Consider the following 21,783-nt stretch of genomic DNA (forward strand, 5'->3'; position numbering starts at 1 on the left):
TTACCCGCTTTCTATTTATCAACTGACATAACATTTTTATTCTATTATAAAATGACGTCATAATAGAGATATCAGTTTATTGATTCACATAATGACCATTGTTACGTAGGTGGCAGTACCACGTCATAACAGCAGCTTCTATCTTCGATCGCGCGTCGAAATTAAATGACGTCATAATCTCTCTTGTTAAACAAAGTGACGTCACAGACATGCTTTGTTGAAACTTTACAGTAACGTCATAATCACGATGAACTTCTCGAATACGATGATTGTGACGTGTACGACCGACCACGTGATCTACGACGCGACCGGCTTCTGTTAAAATAAAAATTAGTGATGACGTAACATACCATGACGTCATAATACTAACCTTCCACGACGAGAAGCGCTGGAGTCGGAAGAGTAGTCACGTGAGCTATGACGTCTAAAATCAAGGAAGCGGAAAGTGTTAATAAAACGTGACGTCATTAAATGTTAGGTCATTCAACATGACGTCATTGTATGTGACGTCATTAAGTTACCTTGATCTAGTGGAGCGGTAGTGACGACAAGGTCGATCAAGGTCGCTATCCGATGATGACGTAGACGGTGAACGGGTGTGACGTCGTCGGTCACGTGAGCGGCTGAAAAGGATTATGGATTTCTTGTGTGACGTCATAAAAGCAATATGTGTATCAGTTAACATTACAGTGATGGTTGCGTGTTCTATTCTATATGGGTATGGTTCTCATTAAAGAACTGGTGGTTTTAAAGCCAGACATGACCCATTACAAAACCACTCGCAGAATGCTCATATGCATAGAAGTATGAATAAATAAATGAGATTTATTCGCTCTCGCGTGGCGGATAACGACATCTGTTATCCATGTTATGTTCCATACACCTCGTGACCAAGTTACCACGTATATAACTTTGTGATACAGTGATAGTTACAATAAAAACCAACCTTCGCGACGACGAGGAAGAGAAATATGACGATCGACTTCTGCTTGAATCTCTGTCGCTAGATGGCGATCGTGAGTACGACGAAGATCTAAAGGTGTGTGAATATTATTGATTGAACAAAATATGGGAACATATTTTCCAACCTGCTGCTACTGCTGTAACTATGACGTCGTCTGTTTCTATGACGATGACGTGACGTACTTCGACTGCGTGACGTATAATCGCTTGATGATGAATGACGACCACGTGACTTACGTCGTCGATGACGTTTGCGTGTTCGGTGAGGCGTGACTGAACGTGACGATGCGGGGGAAGGAAGTTTGACGTCATCTCTGTGATGTCATAATGTATATTGTCATAATACAATGTATTAATAAATTAAACTGTGTCTTTTTGTTTGCATGGGCAAAATGCTAGAATGAAATGCAAAACAAACTATACTGTATTGTGGGTTTATCAGACCGCTTTTATTCAAAACTTTTACTTATGTAGTTAAAAACAAGTGTACATCAACTGATCAAACAAAAAACTGAAAACAATAAACACAAAGCTTTTTATAACATATGTACATTTTCACTATGAGCAGACAGACAACTCACAAAAGCTATTTATAATTCGTTAAAAAATGTGATCAAATGGAAAATAAAATACAAAGGCTTACTTGTCGGGATTGAACTGTTTTTGTAAAGATTCCTCAGTGATATCTTTACTTGCAAACAAACTTAAGACAGCGTGGTCGCTTAATCTCTTCGAGTCTGTGGGTAAAAATTGGGGTTAGTGGTGAGTAAGAATTGTAGGCGTAAGTGTCTTTGGGCAAGACACTTAACAGCAATTCTTTGACCCAATGGTCACTAATGGGTAAAATTGGTAGTCCAAATTATCAGCTAAGCTATATATAAAAATAAAAAAAAATAAAAAGTAATGTATATATAAATAACAATGTAAAACTTATGTACATATAAAAAAAAACAAACTTAAATTAAAAATATAAAATACGAACAAACAGTTATGTAAAATTATAAAACAACGAACCGAAAACTGGCTCCGGTGGTTTTGATGCTTCGTCTGGTAAGGGTGGGGGGTCCGAGGGCAGCGGGGGTCGTCCGTTGATGGGTAAGGGGGGTCGATTGGGGTAAGCCATGTACCCCATCATATGGTGGGGGTAGTACGGGTAGGGAATTCCCCTCATGTAGTGCTGGTGCATTTGCATTGTGTGGTAATAATGGGCGTTGTACATCATGTTTTGGTGAGGGGTATTTCCCATTGCGGGGTAAGAGGGGGAAGCCCCAGGAATTGCTGTCTGGGGATTTCCGGCTGTTTGAATCGGGTTGGAAGGGGAAATCCCTGAAGTGATAACAGTGGTTGACGCAGTGGGTAAGGTCTCAACAGATGTTGAAGTTTTTTCAATTTCTTTATTCTTTTTTTTCGATTTCTTTTTATGTTTCTTTTTCTTATTCAGGGGGTTCCCGGTATCCTCAGGTTTGGGGAGTTTTATGTTGAAAACAAAGGTTTTTTTGTGGGGAATCCCGTCGTGGAGTTGTAATTCTTCCTCTACTTGATCTTCGATGACACGACCGGGGTCGCTTACCCGGAACTGACCCACTGTTGCCGGGGTAAACGCGGGGGTCAGGGTAGGTATCATGGTGGGTTTGGTTGGGGGTGGTGGGGGTGGTTCTGGTCTAATGACCACAGTTTCAGTATGTTCTGGTTCATTCACAATTTCTGCAGGAAAAACTTTTGAACTTTCTTCCAACTTGTTTGAATTTTTTTCAGAAGCAACTTCAATTTTATCTAAGTCATCTTGAAATTTGGCACCTGAAGCATTCTTTGCTGGGTCAACTTTTGGGTCGTCTTCAAATTTTTCTGTGTTGCCTGTCAATTTTGCCGAATCATCTTTTAATTTCGCTGAGTCACCTCGTCGATTATGCTTCTTTCTCTTCACAGATACCTTCTTTACTTTACTTTCGTCGTCATCCGACCAAATCCCAATATCTTTAGGTGGTTCAGGGGAATCACCATATTCACCCGTCGAACCCACACTTTCAGGGGAATTACCTTCACTCCCGGTAAGTTGGGACACTGCCGGGGTAAGATGGGACTCAACATCTTTTGGATTGACCCCTAATCCAGAAGTAATAGGGGTCACCTCCATGGGGGTGATAGGGGTTACCCCGTTAATTATGGGTGAAACACCCAATTGTATCACATCAGGAGAAACAGCTTCAGCTTTGTTGTTCGTGGTTTCATTATTGTTTACTTCTAACTCAATGTTGTTCACTGTGGAATAAATATTTAAACTTTAAATAATTTCCGCTAGAGAGAAAGTTTTCACTAAATTGCAAAAAATATTTGTTTTTTAGGAAAAGAATAGAAAGCTTGCCTTCAGATCAAAAAAAACTGGTTCTACGAAAATCTAAAAAATTCACCCACCAAGTTACATATGTGGTAACTTGTAAACCGGCACGTGGTGTATGAAACAGAACACGCGTGGTACAACCACTGTTGTAGCCATGTCATGCAAGGGTAAATAAGTTACATTCGTTATAACTCGTAAGCAGTATATGAAACAGAACACACATGTTATAAGGGCTGTCGTTGCTTTGCTGTGGGTGAGAAGATAAATAAGTTACATTCATTCAACCATAAATAATATTCACACAAATTACAAATCTATCGTCACCTTTTACTTCATTGTTCTGTTGTGCTTGTTGTAGTTGTAACATACGTGACCTTATGTTGACCTTTGACCTTGGTTTGATCTCAGGTTGAAGGTCAAGTGCAGAGGTCAACATTTCATCTATGACATCATCATCAACCTATTGTTTAAAAATTAAAAAATTAGCACGCAAAAAATATTTTTCAAGAATTCTTGGCAGAAAATTGATTTTGGTATAATATATACACATTATTAAATATTAATATTGTGTATCAATGATATAAGTTATATAATTTATTGAAAAGAAAAATTTTGTTTGTCTTGTGACCAAAAGATCAGTTTTGAAAATTATCTTATAAAATTTATTAAATATTATTTATTATACAAAAATAATTGGTAAATATGGTAAAACAAAACAGTCTCACCTTTATTTTAACTTCAGGGGTGGATTCGGCTGCAAGAAAATGTTTTAAAACTTCAGTTTTTTTTATTTTGGAAATTTTACAACTATGGTTTATTATGTTCAATCAAAAAATCTTTTTTATTTTTCTTGATTTTTTTTAAAAGATGATATGCAAAATATATACATAAACCACTTACTAGGAGAAGTGACGGCATTATTTTCTATTGTTTCCGCATTTTCATTCTTGCTAATTTGCATATCATGACTAATCAATTTTGAATCTTGCCCCACATTATTATTAGTCAGCATATTTTCAGGAAGAGTTTTTTCCGCAGAAGAAGTGATTTTTTTCTCTTTGTGTTTCTTCTAAGAAAATGAAGAATAATTACAGTCCACTAGGCATTTAATATTTATATGGGTGAGGTCTATAGAGAACCTACGATTCAAGCCAGATTTTGCTCATTACTGAAAAAATCCAAGTTCCTTGCACATATAAGTATGAATGTAACTTTTTTATCTTAACACGGCAGAACTGATTGCAAGTTACCAAATATATAACTTTATGAGTGATTTTTATGTATGGCTGACAATTTAGACAACCCATTTGTGGGTTAGAGCAATGTTTGTTAAGTATAATATTATATTCTCAAAAACAGGCATGCGTAAATTGCAATGGTACCTTCTTTACTGAGATGTTTATTTAAAAAATCATCAACAAATATTCAAAAACAAACCAAGAGAACAATTTCCTCTTCATCGTCCTCGAGTGGTGGTTGCCATGCCAACAAATTATTTTTTTCTTTTATTCTCTTCTTTGCCTTGCTCTCTTCTTTTTTGGGGGTTTCTAATAAAAATATGCAGGTTGTACAATGTTAAAAAAAACTAATAAACTATGCCCTTAAAATATAAAAAAAACAGTAAACATTGTTTTTTGCAAAACTTCTCAGACTTTAACATTAAACCATTACTGTACAAACTTCACAAACTATTTTATGTTGGTGAGAAACTTTCAGGGACCTAGGATTTAATCCAGATACAATCCATTACCCAAACACCCCAGACTGCTTTTATAATGGAAGTACCTCACATGCCACCGGTGTAACCAAAAAACCACAACTACATTTCACAAACTTTTTACATAGAAATTATACAAATTAACCCATATTAATATTAAAAATACCTTTGCTGTTGTGTTTGGATGTTGAAATAGGACTCACTGAAGATTGTGGTGGCCTGAAACATATAAATGTTAATAAGCGAAAAATCAAATATTAGGTTGGTTTTATTTTGCCACATTAAACGAAATGTTTATTGATTAATGCATTGCAGAAGATGTTGTGTTTGGTTTAGCACTTTAAATTACCTGAGTTAATTGTTAAAGAAACAGTTTTAGTTATCAATGTTGCCAAATTTTACCTCTGCATATGTTGTTTAATGTTATCAGGTGATCGACTTTTTGATCTGGGAACACTGGAAGAGTGATGCCGCCTGAAACATATTTAGATTTAAATATTAAACAAACATTGTGACATCATAAACCAACCTATGATATGAGGAGGAGGATCTCCTCCGTATTCTCTTTCTTTCTCTTTCATCCGAGGAGTGGGAGTCAGGTGATTTATGATGAGATTTTCTGAGCAAAATAATGTTGATTTCAAACTTTTGATATAAAATTAACTTTTGAAGCAATAAAATTTTCACATTAAGTAACATAATTTTGTTGTTTTAAAACATTGTTTTTTTTTTCCATTTCTAATATATTTGGTACATTAGAGATATATTAAAACATGAACTGTATGACATACAAAAAAGGATAAACAAACTATTAAAATATTGTTTGTAAACAAACATACTTGTTTTTATGCTTCTTTCTATGATGACCTTCCTTTGACACATGCCTTGACCTAGAACATGCATTGTTACATCATAATAAGTTGTGTTACAACAACAACAATCATACCTTGACTTGCTACAGGCTGATCCACTTTCTTTGTCATCTGTGGAAAGAGAAATGTAAATGTGTAAGACAAATAATGACTTAGCTATCCTGCTATATCGGTCTGGTGCTAAGAATCAGATTATATTTAAATAAAAGACTGACAATGCCATTTGGACAAAGAATATATATATCTTTTTTTTATTTTAGAATATATCTTTTTTATTATACAAATGGTTGAACTTAATTTTTGTCAGTTACGTTTTCATAGCACCAGATCCAGACTGTATTTTTTTACACAAGAATCGTTCAACTCTATGAGCACCAGATCAGGGCATAGACTCCTTCGATCTATGGATCAGGGTCAGATTCGCAGAATTTATTACAGTTACCCTGCTGCATAAGGTGGAGTGAAAAACTGGAAAATTAACATTTTAACAAAAACTTACTTTTGTGGGATTTCTTTTTTGAATTTTTCTTCCTTTTACTTCGATGTTTACTCTGTGAATTAATATTTACATAACACACAACATGATATAACTTAATATCTATTATGTTTTGAACAGTTGAGTGTTATTCATACCGATCAGAAACCTGTATAGAACTTAACACATCGATATACAATCAATTTTCAGTGGAGCTATTTTTTACAAGCGTAATATTTGTGTCTGCAACACATACAATAAAAACAACTACTGACTGGCAGAAAAAAAAACGACAAGAAAAGTTTCCGCAAAAAAAATTTTTTTACCCTTTTAAAAATTTTTTTTTTTAAGTGGGGGGTCGTAAAACCTTCATCACCCACAAAGTTACATATTGGCATGGTTTTGAACTGTTGAGTGTCATTCACACTGATGAGACAACTGGTGATGTATAGAACTTAAAAACATCTATATACAACAACAACTGACTGGCAGAATAATTGGCGGGAAAAGTTTCCGCAAACACATTTTTTGTACCTTTTAAAAAATTGTTTTTTTTTAAGTGGGGGGAAGTGAAACCTTAAATACCCCCTGGTTCGGCCTAATAACATAGATAACTTACTTTTTGCTGCACCACCAAATCTTCAACACCTAACACACCACTGATAACTTTTGTATCTTCATTTGCATTGGGTTGGGGTGGGGTCGTGGGTGCGTTTATATCTAGGATGTAAAATACATATTCTGTTATTCCTGCTACCAGGCATAATGTTATTAATGCCTAATTGACTCATCTGGTATAAAAAAACTGTAATTCCGATGTAGCGACAAGACTTTATCAGGGAATATGTCTAGCCGCATAGCAGACAAAACTTCGGAAACACGCTTGTTTTTTTATACCAGAAGAGCCGTTGATTTACAAAAAACTGCAAAACATAATTAAATCTCAAAATGTACAGCCCAAATGTAAAATACATGCAGGGTAACAGGTTAACAGAATGTAAAATAAATTTTCCGTTATTTCTCTACATCATTCATGTTTTTGAACTAAATATATATTTTACAAAAAACTGCAAAACATCATTAAATCTCAAACTGTACAGTCCAGAGCGTTTTAAATAAACAATTAAATTTCCGAACCCATAGAATGGAAGTGAAAACAAGTGTTTGAGAGATCATAAATACTGATTTAGAAAAACTGCACCAACCAATTGTGTTTTAAAATATTTACCTTCATTTGAGTTTGGACTGTCCCATTTGCTCTTTGTGATGTCATAATGTTGAGAATCACCTTGTATTTCATCAGACTGCAGGAAATATTTAAAAAATCACAAAAAGTAGAATTGCCATGTACATGAATACCTTTAATATTATTTAATATATGTTTTCTTCAAACAGGCATAGATACAACGTTGGAAAAATGGACATTTATACATTTAAGGGGAAAAGGGTATTTTAAAGTAAACTATTCAAATTATTCAAGAGAAAATCTAAGAAATTCTTTTACCTTTGGATGCTTTTTTTTACCAAGTTTAAGGTTTTAAAGTAATACTTTAAAAAGAATATTTTAGACAACTTACATTATTTTTGACTTTGTTCGATTTATTTCTTTGAACTGTGTTGGGAGGTAGTAGTGGTCCGAACATTCCATTGTCCACGTTTCTATGACAAAAAACAATCAACTAATTTTAGCACTAGTGAAGAACTTTGCATACCTTACGGATTAGGCTGGTGGAAAGTGTTAAGAGGTTGGTAGTCCGGGAGCAGAGCTTGTGGTTATACAGGTTAGGAGTTAAAAGTTTTTGGTTGCTAGTTTTTTAGTTAGGGTTTTTTTATATTTTTTTTTATTCTTTATGGGTTAGGTCCTTGTCAAGCACCTAGGATTTAGGCCAGATATGGCCCATTACCCCAACACCCGGAAAGCCCATTTAAGTCCTTCTGCGACCGGTGGCGCGACACCGCATCGCAGTCAGACGCGTAATATTGGCACCATTTTTATCCTCGTGTGCTTACGAGTTACCATACTTTTCAACTTTGTGTATGATTTTTATTTGATATGGCTGATAATTTGGACAACCCATTAGTGACCGCTGGGTTGGAACAATGTCCGTTAAGTGTCTTGCCCAAGGACACATACGCCGATCAGTTTTAGTACCGCTGCCGAGCATCGAACCGGGGACACTTTGGTTTCGATGCAGGCGCATGAACCACTGAGCCACAGCGCCGGACCTAATTAGTTAGGGGTTAGTGGGTATATGGGTTAGATGTTGGTCAGAGTACACCTCTTGAATAATTTTAATGTTTTAGTAACATTTTGATCTGGTAACACTGCATATTATTAAGTGGTATCATTTTTACCTGGCAACACTGTTTTGACGTCCACTACCAGGAAAGGGGGAAGGCCCAAACATTTCATCATCATTTCTGTGGTAAAAGTAAACGTTTAACTTTAATATTTCCATGAATCTAAAGCTGGTTCCCATATTCTTGTGTAATGGAATACAGTCAGGATTTGGTTCTACGGAATACACAACAGACAAAAAATAAATAAAAGATTCATTTAATTAGGTGAATGAGGTTGCCATTTAGGCAAAATATGTATCTGTTATATTATGCAATTTGATGGAACTTTTCTGTTAAGCACTTTGTAGCACCAGACCCTAAATTCTGTGAAAAATTGCCAAAACCGAATATGTTTATAAACTATTTTGTCAAATGTAAAATCACAGCTTTACTTATGCTTAACACCTAAATGGTAAAAACTAATTAAAAAACAATAGTTTTACTAATATTTACTGAATCCTAGCATGAGCATAGTTTACTAATTGTGTAAAAAAATTGTACATTTATTAAACAAAATTCTACTAATTTTGAAATAAACTCACTTATACCCTTTTTGCATGGTAAAAAGTTAATGTGAATAACGATCCGCATTAACTCGTCATATGATAACTCGCTAACCGCGTTATTTTGCATGGTCATTGGTTTATGCGCGTATCAACATTGAGTAAGCTTATTTTAGCGCAATATTGGTAAATCTAGTCAGGGGCGTATCCAGGAATTTATAAAGGGGGGGGTCCGCAAGTTTTTGCTTAGAAAATGGATGCGTATAAAACGTAACGTGCTCGATAAAAACCCCCCCTGACTAGCATAAATAATAACGCACACGCTGGCGCAAATAGATGTGTTCAAAGGGAGGCTATCTAATTTGCGCCGAAGGCGCAAAAAAAAATTTTGCTTAAACCCCCACCTTTCTGCTGTAAAACCCCCCCGTTTTACAAACCTAATTAAATTTTTAAATTACCACGTACGTTGTCATGTTATTGGGTTACGACGGCGAAGCTTATTTTGCGACGTAACAACAATTTATATGTGGTTAATTGCGTCATAATGTCCATTGACGCGTCCGTTATTAGCTACATCGTGGATGTAAAAAACACGTTAGAATTACGTTCCTTGTTCTTTTTGTGATAGTACCCAACTTTCTATACCTCAGTAAAAAGTCGTAATCGAGTTAAGTCTACTCACCGTGTGACACACAGCGTGTGTAGCAAAAATGGGTACAAAGACGACCGCAATCAAAATTTTTGATAGTCGATTGTATGAGATAACGTCATGATTTCTACACATGCGAAACAGTTATAGATCAACATCCCAAAGCATTAATAAAACTGATCTTGACGCATGGTGCTGCGTAGGTACCGGTGCAAATCGAGCATCGTTTCTCTTGGTAACGTTTTATTTTAGCGTTTTCTACAAGCCGAGAAATTAATTAAAAACCTGTCTATCAACGCCGGCCGAGTGCCGATATAAGGCGATGCACCATCATTGACCACATGCCATGAAAGGTTAAACTCGATATTACATCTACATATTATCCAGAATTACAAAGTTGGCAGAGTGAAATGTTGTATTGACGACTGGTCTCTACATCAATACGGTTGAATTTAAATATTTAATTCACTTTTTGTTTTATGATATTGCACCTGTAGCCAGGCATGTAAAACGTGCAAATCGTTATAGTTTTATTAATATGCTTCTGTTAACAGTTAATAATGGCCTGGGCCCGAGCGCTAACGACGCCATTAAGGAGAAAAGGCGCACGCGAACACGTTCGGTTTTAGTCGGAAGGAGCCGCTAATCAAAATCGCACAGAACACGTGGTTTCCGATCAAACGAACATGTGGTTTACGATCAGAGAGACCGCACAAGACACGAGTTTCGTGAATTGCAGTGCTGCAACATGTAGAATTCATGTAAAAAAAATTATTTATAATTGTTACAAAAGATTTTGCAATATTAAAGTATGAGTAGTTTTACAATTTTTCGCCTTTAATTACGAAATCAAACGCGGACACACATGCCACTCAGTAACTCGCAGGTGCTGCTGTTCCTGACTTTCCAAGAGTAAATTCCTAACGAACGAATTTGTTTGAACTAGGTTTTGTTACAAACTCGAATCCCACGTATTCAACCACGCATATTCGGATTCGATTGCATAATAAAAAATGCATCGAATAACGCCGAATTGATGGAATCCTGATTCGGCCCATCCCTAGTTTTTTACACGTGATTAAGCACCTTATACTAACCCCGGGTAAAAATATTAACACAGAAATAGTGGAACTTTAGATTAAAGAAAAAAAAAACAATTTTACAAAAAAAAAAAAAATTTTTTTAAATAATATTCAAAGGGGGGGGTCCGGACCCCCGTGACCCCCCCCCTTGTATACGCCCCTGAATCTAGTATAAAATAAGTTTTAACACCTCGTGGTGCTATTACCAACTAAATCCTGTAAAATAATACCCGAAAAAGATTGGGCTCTTAAAAGTGAAACTGTACTTCCACCATACTTTTCTTTACTCGCATAATGCGAGTAACAACCAACCTCCTACAGCAGATGACACGCTTATGACGTTATGCGTGTTAACTTTGTTTTTGCGAGTAAATATGCGAGTACTTACGCGCATAAAAGTGACCATGCAAAAAGGGTATTAGTATAACTTTTTTTCGGACCTAACTTTTTCCCGATATAAAAAAATTACATTTATAAAATCAGATCAATTATCTTTAGTACATACCCTTCGTTTGCTGACCATTCCTTGTCAGTAAATTCAGTGTTGTCCACATCACTAAGCCATGAGTTGATGTAGGATCTAATCAATGTAAACAAAATTTGTTTAAATTGGTTGCGTAACACTGCAGCTCAACACTAAACATGCAAAATCAACTGAAATATTATTGTGGGATTAGCATGCAGCGGAAATTAATACTAGTGCAGAACAATGACTACTAGTGTATAGAAACATAAATATGAGTAGAAAACATTAGGTTAAACAATTGAAAACTTTTGTTACAAAAAGCGTTTAAACACATTTGACTTTTAAGTCATGCTAATTTTTGTTTAAAAAGCAATGTTTTCAAAAATTTAAAATTAATAATATTAACTATTCACTCCTTACCTCCATAAGGTAACCTTGTTTCAAAACTATATTTCGGCTGAAAAAAAGTCATTTAATGTTTACATATCATAGTGTGGTGGCCATGGGACTTCGGATATAATTTTAAAAAAGAGTTTTTAAAAAGTGAAACACTTTCTCACCTTATGCTCCTGCAACGAACCTGTATGAACAAATGAGTAAAGAAATCTGCAATTTGTGGGGAAACTAGAACCGACTTACCATGTGTGACTTCAATGAATGAATGCAACTTACTTTATCCTCGGGTGGCAGGCAATAGAAGTCGTTATAACCCAGGTGTTCTGTTTCATACACCTTATGCCCGCTTACAAGTTACCGGTTACCTTACAAGTTATTTGTGGGTGATTAATAAATTTGATCATTACATTATATTAGAATAGATAACATGTAAGCAACTGAATTAAGTTTATTTACACACAGCTACAACAGAATATATACAGACTGATCAACCTTGGCAATTTATTTAGTTTAAAGTTCTAACAATGTTCCTTTTGCTCATGGCCACCACAGTATTGATATAAACCATTAAAAGACTTGCAATTCAATTTCGCGCCGAAATAACGTTTTGTGGGGAGGAAAAACATAAAACACCATTAAACAAGATGTCAGTGTAATTATAAAAACTCTACGAATAGTTTACTTTTAAAAACTATTTCCAAGTAAATGATATATTATACCACGAATATTATTCAATTGGTTAGAATGTCTTAAACCCCAAAGTATCAACCCCTGGGCAGGAATGGTCACAGGGAATTTTCACCTAACAGGGATGCCTTCAATTTAAAATTCTTTATAATTGTTTCATGTTTTTTTTTAACTAATCAGATGAACTTGATCTCGAACGACTTCGTTTTTTCTTGGACTTGTTGTCATCTGAACTAGAACTAGATGAGGATGAAGATCTATGTCGGCGGCGTTTATCCGATGATTTTGATCGTTTTCGTGATCTACTTCTTTCTGACCTTTTTCGTGATCGTGAGTAACTCCCTCGTCGACGAACCGGTGATCTTCTTCTATCACGTGATCTGCTTCGTCGACGTGGAGGACGATCACCTGACCTACTTCTTCGTCTATCACGTGATCTGCTACCTCTTCTATCCCGTGATCTACTGTTCCTTCTATCCCGTGATCTGCTGTTCCTTCTATCCCGTGATCTGCTGTTTCGTCTGTCACGTGATCTACTTCTTCTTCTATCCCGCGATCTGCTGTTTCGTCTATCTCGAGAACGGCGTCTGCGTGATGTGCTTCTCCTGTCACGTGATCTTCGTCTGTCACGGGAACGATTCCTTTCACGAGACCTCCTCTCACGTGACTTTTCAACATCCTTGCTTGGCGACATTGACTTCTTCTTCCCCTCCACAACCCCACCATCTTTCCCCTCCTCTCCTTCCTCCCCACTCGACTCCCTTCTCGGGCGAATGTTCTTCTTCTTCTCAACTTTCTCCTGATCTCCAACCTCTACCACTGCCTCGGGAAGTTGCACTTTCGCCGCGGGATCAGCAAGAGTCTCCGTAACATTGAGCATGATAACTTCATCTTGAATCGACTCCATCGCAGCAATCTCCTTATCAACACCAGACACTTCAACATCTTCTTTAGAACCCCCAACCTCCACAGGATCTTTATTCGTCTCATCTTCCATCACTTCTTCCTCCACAACCTCCTCGCATCCAGATTCCTCATGTTTTTCATCTTTCTTCTCTTCAACAACAACATCCTGCTGCCCAACATCCTTTAGTTGTTCCTCCACATCAACCTGCATCGCTTCTTCTTTCATCTTCTTCTCCATCTCCATCTTTTTCTTCTCTCTTTCAATTCCTTTCCTCAGCTCCAACTTCTGCTTCTCTCTTATCTCTTCCTTCTCTCTTTCTTTCTCCTCTTCATTCTCACTCTCACTGGGAGAAGAGAAGTTGGAAACAAGCAACTTAGCAGCAGGTTTCTTCTCCCCATCACTTGAACTATACTCCGAAGACTCTCCCTTCTTCTTTTCATTCAACCCAACATCTTTCCCTTCCACCTCCTCTTGCTTTGTCTCCATAAACTTCCTCTTCTCTCTTCTCCTCCCAACCTCTTGATCCTTAGAAGACTCCTCATGTCCATTCTCCTCCCTCCTCCCAAACCTCCCACCCCGATCGTCACGACGACCCCTCTCACTCTCTCTTCGATTAAACCTTCCGTTCTCGTACCTAGATTTCCTCTCACCAACCCCGCGCCTCCCAGAGTCTCTTCCCTCCCTTGGTGCCCTTTCCCTGTGACCATCACCCCCCCTAGCCCCAGATTTAACCCCGTTTTCGACCCCATCTTTCCCACCCCCCTCTACAGACTTATCCCCGTTATTATCCATCGACCTGTCCTTGTCCATCGCCGACGGCGACGTCTGCTTCCACCTTGTGGACGATTCTTCCTCGTTTGAAGACTCACGATGGCGCCGAAGAGGCCTCTGACCTCTCTGTGCTTCCCTCCAGTGGGGAGGAGTCTCACTTCCCCGTCGAGCAGATCGTGACGAGAAACGATCGGATCTACGACGGGGGCTTCGGGAACGAGACCTCGATGGGGTTCTATATCGCTATGGAAACAGAATAATCTTAAAACTAAGATTAAAAACCATGATAATCCTTTAATGGCTCATCTGGTAAAGAAAAGTAAGGTTTTAAATATAATTTCACCTAATAACAGCTTAATACATTTTTGTTAATATATAAAGGAACTGAAATCATACATTTTCAAATTGAAATAATGTATTTATACAACTTATGATAAACTTACCAGTGCACCCCGTCCTTTAATGGTTCTTCCAGACCTTGTTGTCCACTGCCGAGCATGGCTGCGTTCGGAAGCCGGTGTTTGCCCTTCTGATGTTGATCTAATATCAGAGATTTAGACGTGAGTTGTAAGTATATGATGATGACCATGATCAAGCATATTAGGCGTTACAGTGGTCTACACCAAACTTGTGGAGGCAGTAAAAGTTAGTCACACAATCATGTGTGAAACGTGATACCCTGATTTTTTACTTTACAAGTTTATATTGTGTGGTAATAGGCCAAATCTGGCATAAATCATGTGCTTGACAAGGCTACAGGATTGTAAAAATACCCCTTTTTCAGTGATAATGTCACCGTCCGGATCGTCGAAAAACGACCGGATTTTTTTAGTAGAAATAAATCCTATTTATATTAAAATCAACTTTCTTACGTTCGGCCGACAATATACTCTTTGGTTTCTTTGTTCCGTAATTATTGACGACATAAACGTGCGCTCTATTTTAACCGCATCGGTTACATTGCGAGAACACGGCGAATAGTTAAAATGACGAAACAGTTTGTGCAAACATTAAAAAAAATGCATTTTCCTAACACCCACTATACTAATTTTGTCACAAATCATGTCACATGGAACCTTTATGTGGTGAATTTAAAAGGATATTACATTTATTAAAACGACGTATCTAAATCGGTAGATTGAAAAGTTTTACGCACGTTCATCGTGGATTAAAAATGTAACGATGATTACGTCATAATACCTTTGATAAACTATTAAAATTTTAGATAACAATTGTGGTTTATGTGCTTCTATATTTCATATAATTGTTTTATTCCCGATATAATTTTAAGCAAGCAACCAAGAATAGTTTAAACTTTAATAAATGCAGGTAAATTGGGTTTATGTGAATTTTAATTGGTGCAAATATTAGAGTGAGGAGCGACGCTATCAGTAAATTAGAACCAACGCAAATTGTAATATGATATTACAAAGTAAGGTATCTTCCCGGCCGAGCTTGGACAGAAGCCAAAAAACATCGTTCGCTGGCACCGCACGAGAACCAGAGTTTCATTACGGCACTTTTCACGAGAATAAATTCACAACGATTGCTTTGTTTGTTAGGTGTAGAATGTATGCTACCGCATGCGTCTTCCTTTATTTCCTACGCCCGCGCAGAGCGTAAAAATGTGACGTTCATACACGATGTTTCGATCTCGTGGTTCGTTGGGCAGTGGGCATTCCTCCCGATTGTTACATAATGAAACGTCATAGTTAATAGTTATGTTCCAATAAGACATGTGACGTAACAATTAAACGCAAAATGTCAAATTGCAGCACGGCAATGTTTGTTACTCGAGCGACTTCGTTAGCTGATTATTATGAACACGCGAAGAACATAAAACATTAGATCGCAGCTTTAACAAAGGTTTCTATCGCACAGGCGCCCGCACTAGACTATGGTGTCGTGGTGATGGTCAGTAATACGCTTTCTAACAAGATTTGGTAGCTTGGGTGACAGACGCACGTAAAAACATATTACGTCCGGATTTTCAATAAAATTAAACGATCACCGTCCGGATTTACAACTTTTACAATCCTGCAAGGCTATTAAAGGTTTTTGTGAATAATGTCCAAACTAAACTAAAATACGCAACAAACATGTTCCAACACTGTAGACCTATGTTTAATAAAGTGAAACCTTATGTTTGTTTTGTAAGATCAGCATTTTTTTAAGTTGAGTCAAATTATGAAGAGTTAAAATAACAGTAAACTTATCTACTACTCACGTTCCATCATTAGATTTAACTCTTTGTAAGAATCGACTTTCAGGAACTTGAGGGACTTCCTCTGCAGATATCGTGCTGAATGGAGTCGGCTCCTCTTCCTTTGCCTCTTCATCTGATCTGTGGTGTCAGGTGTTGGTTAAAAAAAGAAAACACATAAGTTGTACATTAGGGGTATAATACATTTTAGCAGTTTATACTACAGTGAAAAGTGTCTAAACAAATGAGCAGTATCACTGATTGTTTCAGGTGTTATTTAAAAACAGAGAGGACATAGGTATAATGTAGGGCCTTTTAGGAGTGCACGGAACAATGTAGTAGAGTGGGAGAAGACGGGACACCTTCAGCACATAATATCTTGAAGTGAATAGGCGTAATATTAGGTTAGGGGTGTATAATAATTTTTATACAACTTTTCAGCATTCCAGTTTTTACTACAGTGTGAAAGGTGTCTAAAAATAAACAGAGTATAACCACATTCTTCATATTAATCACTAATCAGAGAATGTCCCAATTGCCACAAAAGGTTTAACTGTTTTTGGTAGGTGAACTGTGCAAATGTGTTTAGGATATGCATTAAAACACACAAAACAGAAAAATCTTTACTCCTGCTTTGATTCTTTCTTTTGCTTCTTCTTGTGTTTCTTCTTTTTTTCCTTTTTATGTTTCCTTTTCTTCTTTTTCTTTTTTGCTTTCTCGTCCTCATTGGATGAGTCAGCATTCGAGGATTCTGCTGACTCATCATTCGATTCCGCTGATTCCTTGTGTTTTTCTACAAATATTAACAATCACGCAACATTTATAAACAGTAATTAAGGTGTAAAAAACTAATAGTACCATTACTTTGATATTAGGGGTAAAGGCAAATGCTAAATCATTCATTTTCATTATTTTTAAGCAAAACCACACAATAAAAACACTTTATTTTTAAAAATAGAAAAACTGGTTAAAGAACACTGCCAAAAACCTAAAATGTAATACTTTAATAAATCTGCATAACACTCACTTTTCTTTGAAGCCAACACCAGCTCTCCACAGTGAACAATCTTACATTCCTTCAATGGCTTACTATTTGTATCGGTAGGTTGCGACTCAATCAGTTTGACAATTTTTTCTCCGTCAACAACCCGTCCAAACACGACATGAACTCTGTTGTAATTTATATTTTAATTTTTACTAAAATATTGGGTGACATGGTCAAAATAGGAAAATGGTAAATAATATAAAAAATTTCTTGTTCTTAATAGATAAGGAACCTTATTATTCACTGTGTGGAATACTGTGAATTTTGACCATGCTTGTTTGGTAATAAATCTAACCGTAAACGTTAGGGAGTGAACACAAGAGAATATACTCAGTAGTAGCATTTAGGGAGTAAATACAGGAGCATATACTCACCCATCCAAGTGAGGAGCATCTTGAGTTGTTCTGTGGAAATTAAATATCAATCACTTGTAATATTGGTATCATTATTGAACATTGGTTTTGTATTATATATAAGTTATTGCTGCCTGGCATATTGTAATTCTAAATATTTAGCAACTTTGGTAAACTGTAATCCTAAAGAACCAATGTTTTGGCATTTTATTCATGTCATGTTTATTAGGGTATAACATGTTGTGTCTTTAGCTGCATCCATGGGCACTAAACTTTTTCAATTAATTACTTCCAAATATTTACGGAAAAATACAGTACAGAAAATTCCAGGGCTGACCTGCCTACCCTGCCACCCCAGGTTTGGCGGTTAAACCTCTATTTACTTATTCACTGAAAGTTTTAACGATTGTTGTAACAAGATAACACTCACATAAAGAACTGAGATCCATTTGTGTTTTTACCCCGGTTCGCCATTGATAATAGAAAAGGTTTGTCATGTTTTACTTCAAAAGATTCATCTGAAATAAACATATTTGCATTCAAACAAAGGAGTTATATACGGGCATAGGTGTATGAAAAAGAATTTGTATTATAACAACTACCATTGCAAATACCATTTTACATTTATGTCTCATTGTATGAATTTTTGCACAAAAAAGTAGGCCTTATTCTCCTATATAAAATCTACATATTTATATTTGAACAAAGAAGGAGTTAAACAATTGTTTTTCGTCCCATCTGGTATAGGCTATTATACGTTACTTAAAAACAATTTATTATAATATTTTTATTAATGTTTTATAAACCAAATGAGTGTAAAAAAACTACTTTACACCATGCATGGTAGTAGACGTAACATTAAAGTTTACAACCATAGTCGATTTTAGTTTAAAAGATTAACTTTTTTGGCGTTTTTGCTTTGTTAGCTTACACTGTTATTTTAGTTTAGCGTGAATACTGAATTGGCAAATTTCATAATTTGTGAAACGTAGACATTATTAGACAGGTACTTCAAGCCAAATAATTAGGACTATTGATTGGGCCCTTAGGATTCTAAAAACCACATCACATTTACATATAGAAAATTTAATCACGGAAAAAAATGATTTCATTTCCCTTTTAAATTATGTACCCAAACATACAGTTTAAGCAATGATATTCTGTTACATCTGCTACCAGGCGTAATGTAAATAATCTTTTAGCTTAACTGGTATAAAAAATCGTACTGTACAGACGTTTCGTTTGCTGTTTTGCTATGTTTTTCAGATGAGCTGCTAAAAGGTTACTAGTATAAACTTTATATACCATAACATATCATATTAGAAATTAGACTTACCAGCAAAATATCCCCCATATATGCTTTCCCCACCTCGACCATTCCCTGTACAATGTATGAAGTAAACTTGCGCTCAACTGGTGTGGTTAAATTTAAACTCATTTGTAAGAAAAGTAACGACAAACTAAATTATCAGCCACCTAATTAAAGTAACACGGTACCTAACACTCACCATTCAACTCTTTATTAAAGCCTTAATTCTATTTAGAAACAAAACAGTTTCACAAATAAGATAAGTTGATTAGTTAAGGTGATAAAGTTAGGTATTCTTTTTAATATTTAGGTTAAATATTGCATGAAAATATTGTTACTATTTTAGCTGAATATTGCATTAAAAATATCATTTTGTTAAGATTAATGAATATTTAGATTATAATAAAAATATCAATAAACAAATAGTAACATACCAAATTTAAAGCAAAACCAAACTTTAAAACCTCTAACACATTTTGCAGCACAGACACTTGGACATGTAGTGTAATATAGCATAGACTTTAAATTTCATGCCAAACTTCGGACATTTAGCCAAATTTCACTGTAAGTTAAATCAACTCTGTACCTAATATACAAACAATATAACCTTATACAAAACACTAAGAACCAATATTCTTTAACAGCATCACTTGAATAAACATCAATTATGTTTTCATACATAGCAGTATGGGTTTAAGAGTTTGGTATATGTGGACATTTTGGAACAGTAGGCTACTTATGTATATATAGTAAGGTGGGTAAAATGGGACACCTTTTTATTCTATTTTATCGTTCAATTTGGTGGTAAACAAAAAACATTTAAAGACTTATAAAACGGTATCCTCACAACCCCCATAGTTAATTGTTTGAAACACGATCAGGATATTTGGATATTTCAGGCTAAAGGTATTCCGTCTTCTCCCACCCTACTATTTACACGTAGGCTTAATGATATTTTATCTTATTTATAGTATATGAAGTAAAGATTTTAGATGTAAAAACAACATGCAATAGGTCCAAACTACAACACTTCGATCTCTATCTCTACCTTGGGAGAAATCCCCCGCTTGCAACATAAAATCATGGATAACTCTGTGGAATGGAACTCCTTTGTAATGAAGAGGTTTTTCTGTCGTCTTGCCAATACCTTTTTCACCTGGAATAAATACATAGATCTATGTGTTTAAACTTATAGTTAATGGATAGAAACTATGGTTTTTGCATTTTTCCTATAGCATTCTTTGATTCTTATACGGCCGCGAAATATCAAAGTAATTGCAAAAGGTCCACCAGGCAAACTTTTTAGAAAAGTTTTGGAAACCGCTAGTTTCATGAATAGATAATACATTTGCTTCTAAAACTAACCCTTTTTAAAAACAGTTAAATATTACCAAGCCACAAAAGCAACACATACCTGTACACAGGCATCGAAAATTCTCGCAAGTTTTCGGAGTAATGTCATTGAACAACTCGAAGACAATTCTTCCAACTGCAAGAATATAAGTTAATATACGTTGGTGCCAAAAAACCTTTGAAAGTGCAGGGGTGGCAAGGTTAGTCCACATTTCTATAAAAAACAATCCAAGTTTGTTTGTAATGTTTACTGATCAATGCAGTACAAAACAACAGGGTAGACCTGCTCACGCTGCAACCCCGGGCTTGGCATCTATGTGTATAACTAATTTTACTGTTTCCTGTATTACAATGAGGAATTTATAAATACAAGCAACAGTATAAGCCTGTCCGCAAAGTATGACAGGTGCACATTTACAAACTTTTGGTTACGCACTCCACATTTTGTCCTACAGGCCAATAAATTAAACAATAAACCAAATCTGTTCAAAAGATTTAAAAATGTGGCTTGGAATTGTACATGCTTGCATGTAGATTTTGACTGGGTACCCAAGGATAGTACATATAATTAAAAGCGTACAAAATTATGTGGGTAAGTAATAAATTACCTGACACACCACCAATATCAACGTCAAAGAAAACTCTTGGCCGATGTTTTGACTTCATTTTACAGAAACTAAATCCAGAGATTTAATTTCTAAGTTCCTAATACACTGTGATCACAAATCACAATCATATATATATATATATATGTAACATGTATGATTAATTATTATTGAATATGGGATTATTTCTTTTGACATCTAGAGCGTGCCATAAAGTTTAACACAAATGGACCAACAGTTAGTCAGAGATGTGATGTACAAAATGTCATCTTAGCAACGCCAACATGCATGTTTTATTGTGGTTGGCTTTATCATGACGTAAATGAAGAGACTATTAAGGTAATCCTTTAGCTGGTGGCCACCTGAAATTTTGGTTTCAAAATGTTCTATAGCCCTCACTGATACCTGCTGTCTAATTTTTTTTTCAAAAAAGTCGGGCGTTCGTGTCGAAAATTAACTTTAAAAATGCGCGAAAACATGCTTCGTCACCGTAATTCGTCTGATTTGCGTAAGGTTAACGATTTATTACGTCACAATCGCGGTCTGTTACGTCACAATAGTGGTATATTACATACGTTACAGCCTTGTTTTTTCCCACTGTTTTAACGTAGGAATCAAACGTAACAATACGCATTCTATGACGTAATAATCTAACCTTGGTTTAATTCATAACGGCCGGTGTGGAAAATACGGTGACGCAGCACGATTTCGTGCACTTTCAAAGTTAATTTTCGACACGAACGCCCGAC

General features: G+C 35.9%; 1 protein-coding gene across 3 annotated transcripts; it reads right to left on the minus strand.

Annotated features, from left to right (window-relative positions):
- Positions 1–60: 60 nt before the first annotated feature.
- On the minus strand, positions 61–21,347 carry LOC149743549 (uncharacterized). Of its 3 annotated transcripts, none has more exons than XM_089882568.1 (33): positions 21,038–21,347; positions 20,491–20,565; positions 20,125–20,232; positions 19,104–19,148; positions 18,198–18,285; positions 17,789–17,818; positions 17,397–17,539; positions 16,997–17,162; positions 16,394–16,510; positions 14,610–14,706; positions 14,192–14,409; positions 11,445–11,519; positions 8,721–8,786; positions 7,943–8,024; positions 7,594–7,669; positions 6,985–7,085; positions 6,390–6,441; positions 5,965–6,001; positions 5,858–5,908; positions 5,548–5,637; positions 5,421–5,492; positions 5,185–5,237; positions 4,739–4,848; positions 4,202–4,367; positions 4,027–4,055; positions 3,626–3,761; positions 1,978–3,222; positions 1,607–1,700; positions 1,089–1,277; positions 947–1,033; positions 522–623; positions 371–424; positions 61–315 (listed from the first exon to the last, which is right to left on the minus strand). In XM_089882568.1, the coding sequence occupies exons 1-33, from the start codon at positions 21,093–21,095 to the stop codon at positions 243–245; spliced, it is 4,185 nt and encodes a 1,394-aa protein (XP_089738694.1). In that variant the 5' UTR covers positions 21,096–21,347; the 3' UTR covers positions 61–242. The 3 variants fall into 3 exon arrangements, with proteins under 3 accessions (XP_089738694.1, XP_089738149.1, XP_089739451.1); XM_089882023.1 differs by having other exon boundaries at positions 4,202–4,370; XM_089883325.1 differs by lacking the exons at positions 20,491–20,565; positions 21,038–21,347 and having other exon boundaries at positions 4,202–4,370; positions 19,104–19,180; positions 20,125–20,170.
- Positions 21,348–21,783: the final 436 nt, after the last annotated feature.

The sequence above is a fragment of the Ciona robusta genome, chromosome 1 (assembly GCF_009617815.1).
Source record: "Ciona robusta chromosome 1, ASM961781v2".
NCBI lineage: Eukaryota > Metazoa > Chordata > Ascidiacea > Phlebobranchia > Cionidae > Ciona > Ciona robusta.

Bases quoted from the DNA above. Each gene is read 5' to 3' on its own strand.
- LOC149743549 (XM_089882023.1), bottom strand. From the start codon at position 21,095: ATGAAGTCAAAACATCGGCCAAGAGTTTTCTTTGACGTTGATATTGGT. The intron at 8,787-11,444 runs GTATGTACTAAA...CTTTTACCACAG, and splicing joins GAATGGTCAGCAAACGAAGG to AAATGATGATGAAATGTTTG. The intron at 5,638-5,857 runs GTATGTTTGTTT...TATTTTGCTCAG, and splicing joins AGAAAGAAGCATAAAAACAA to AAAATCTCATCATAAATCAC.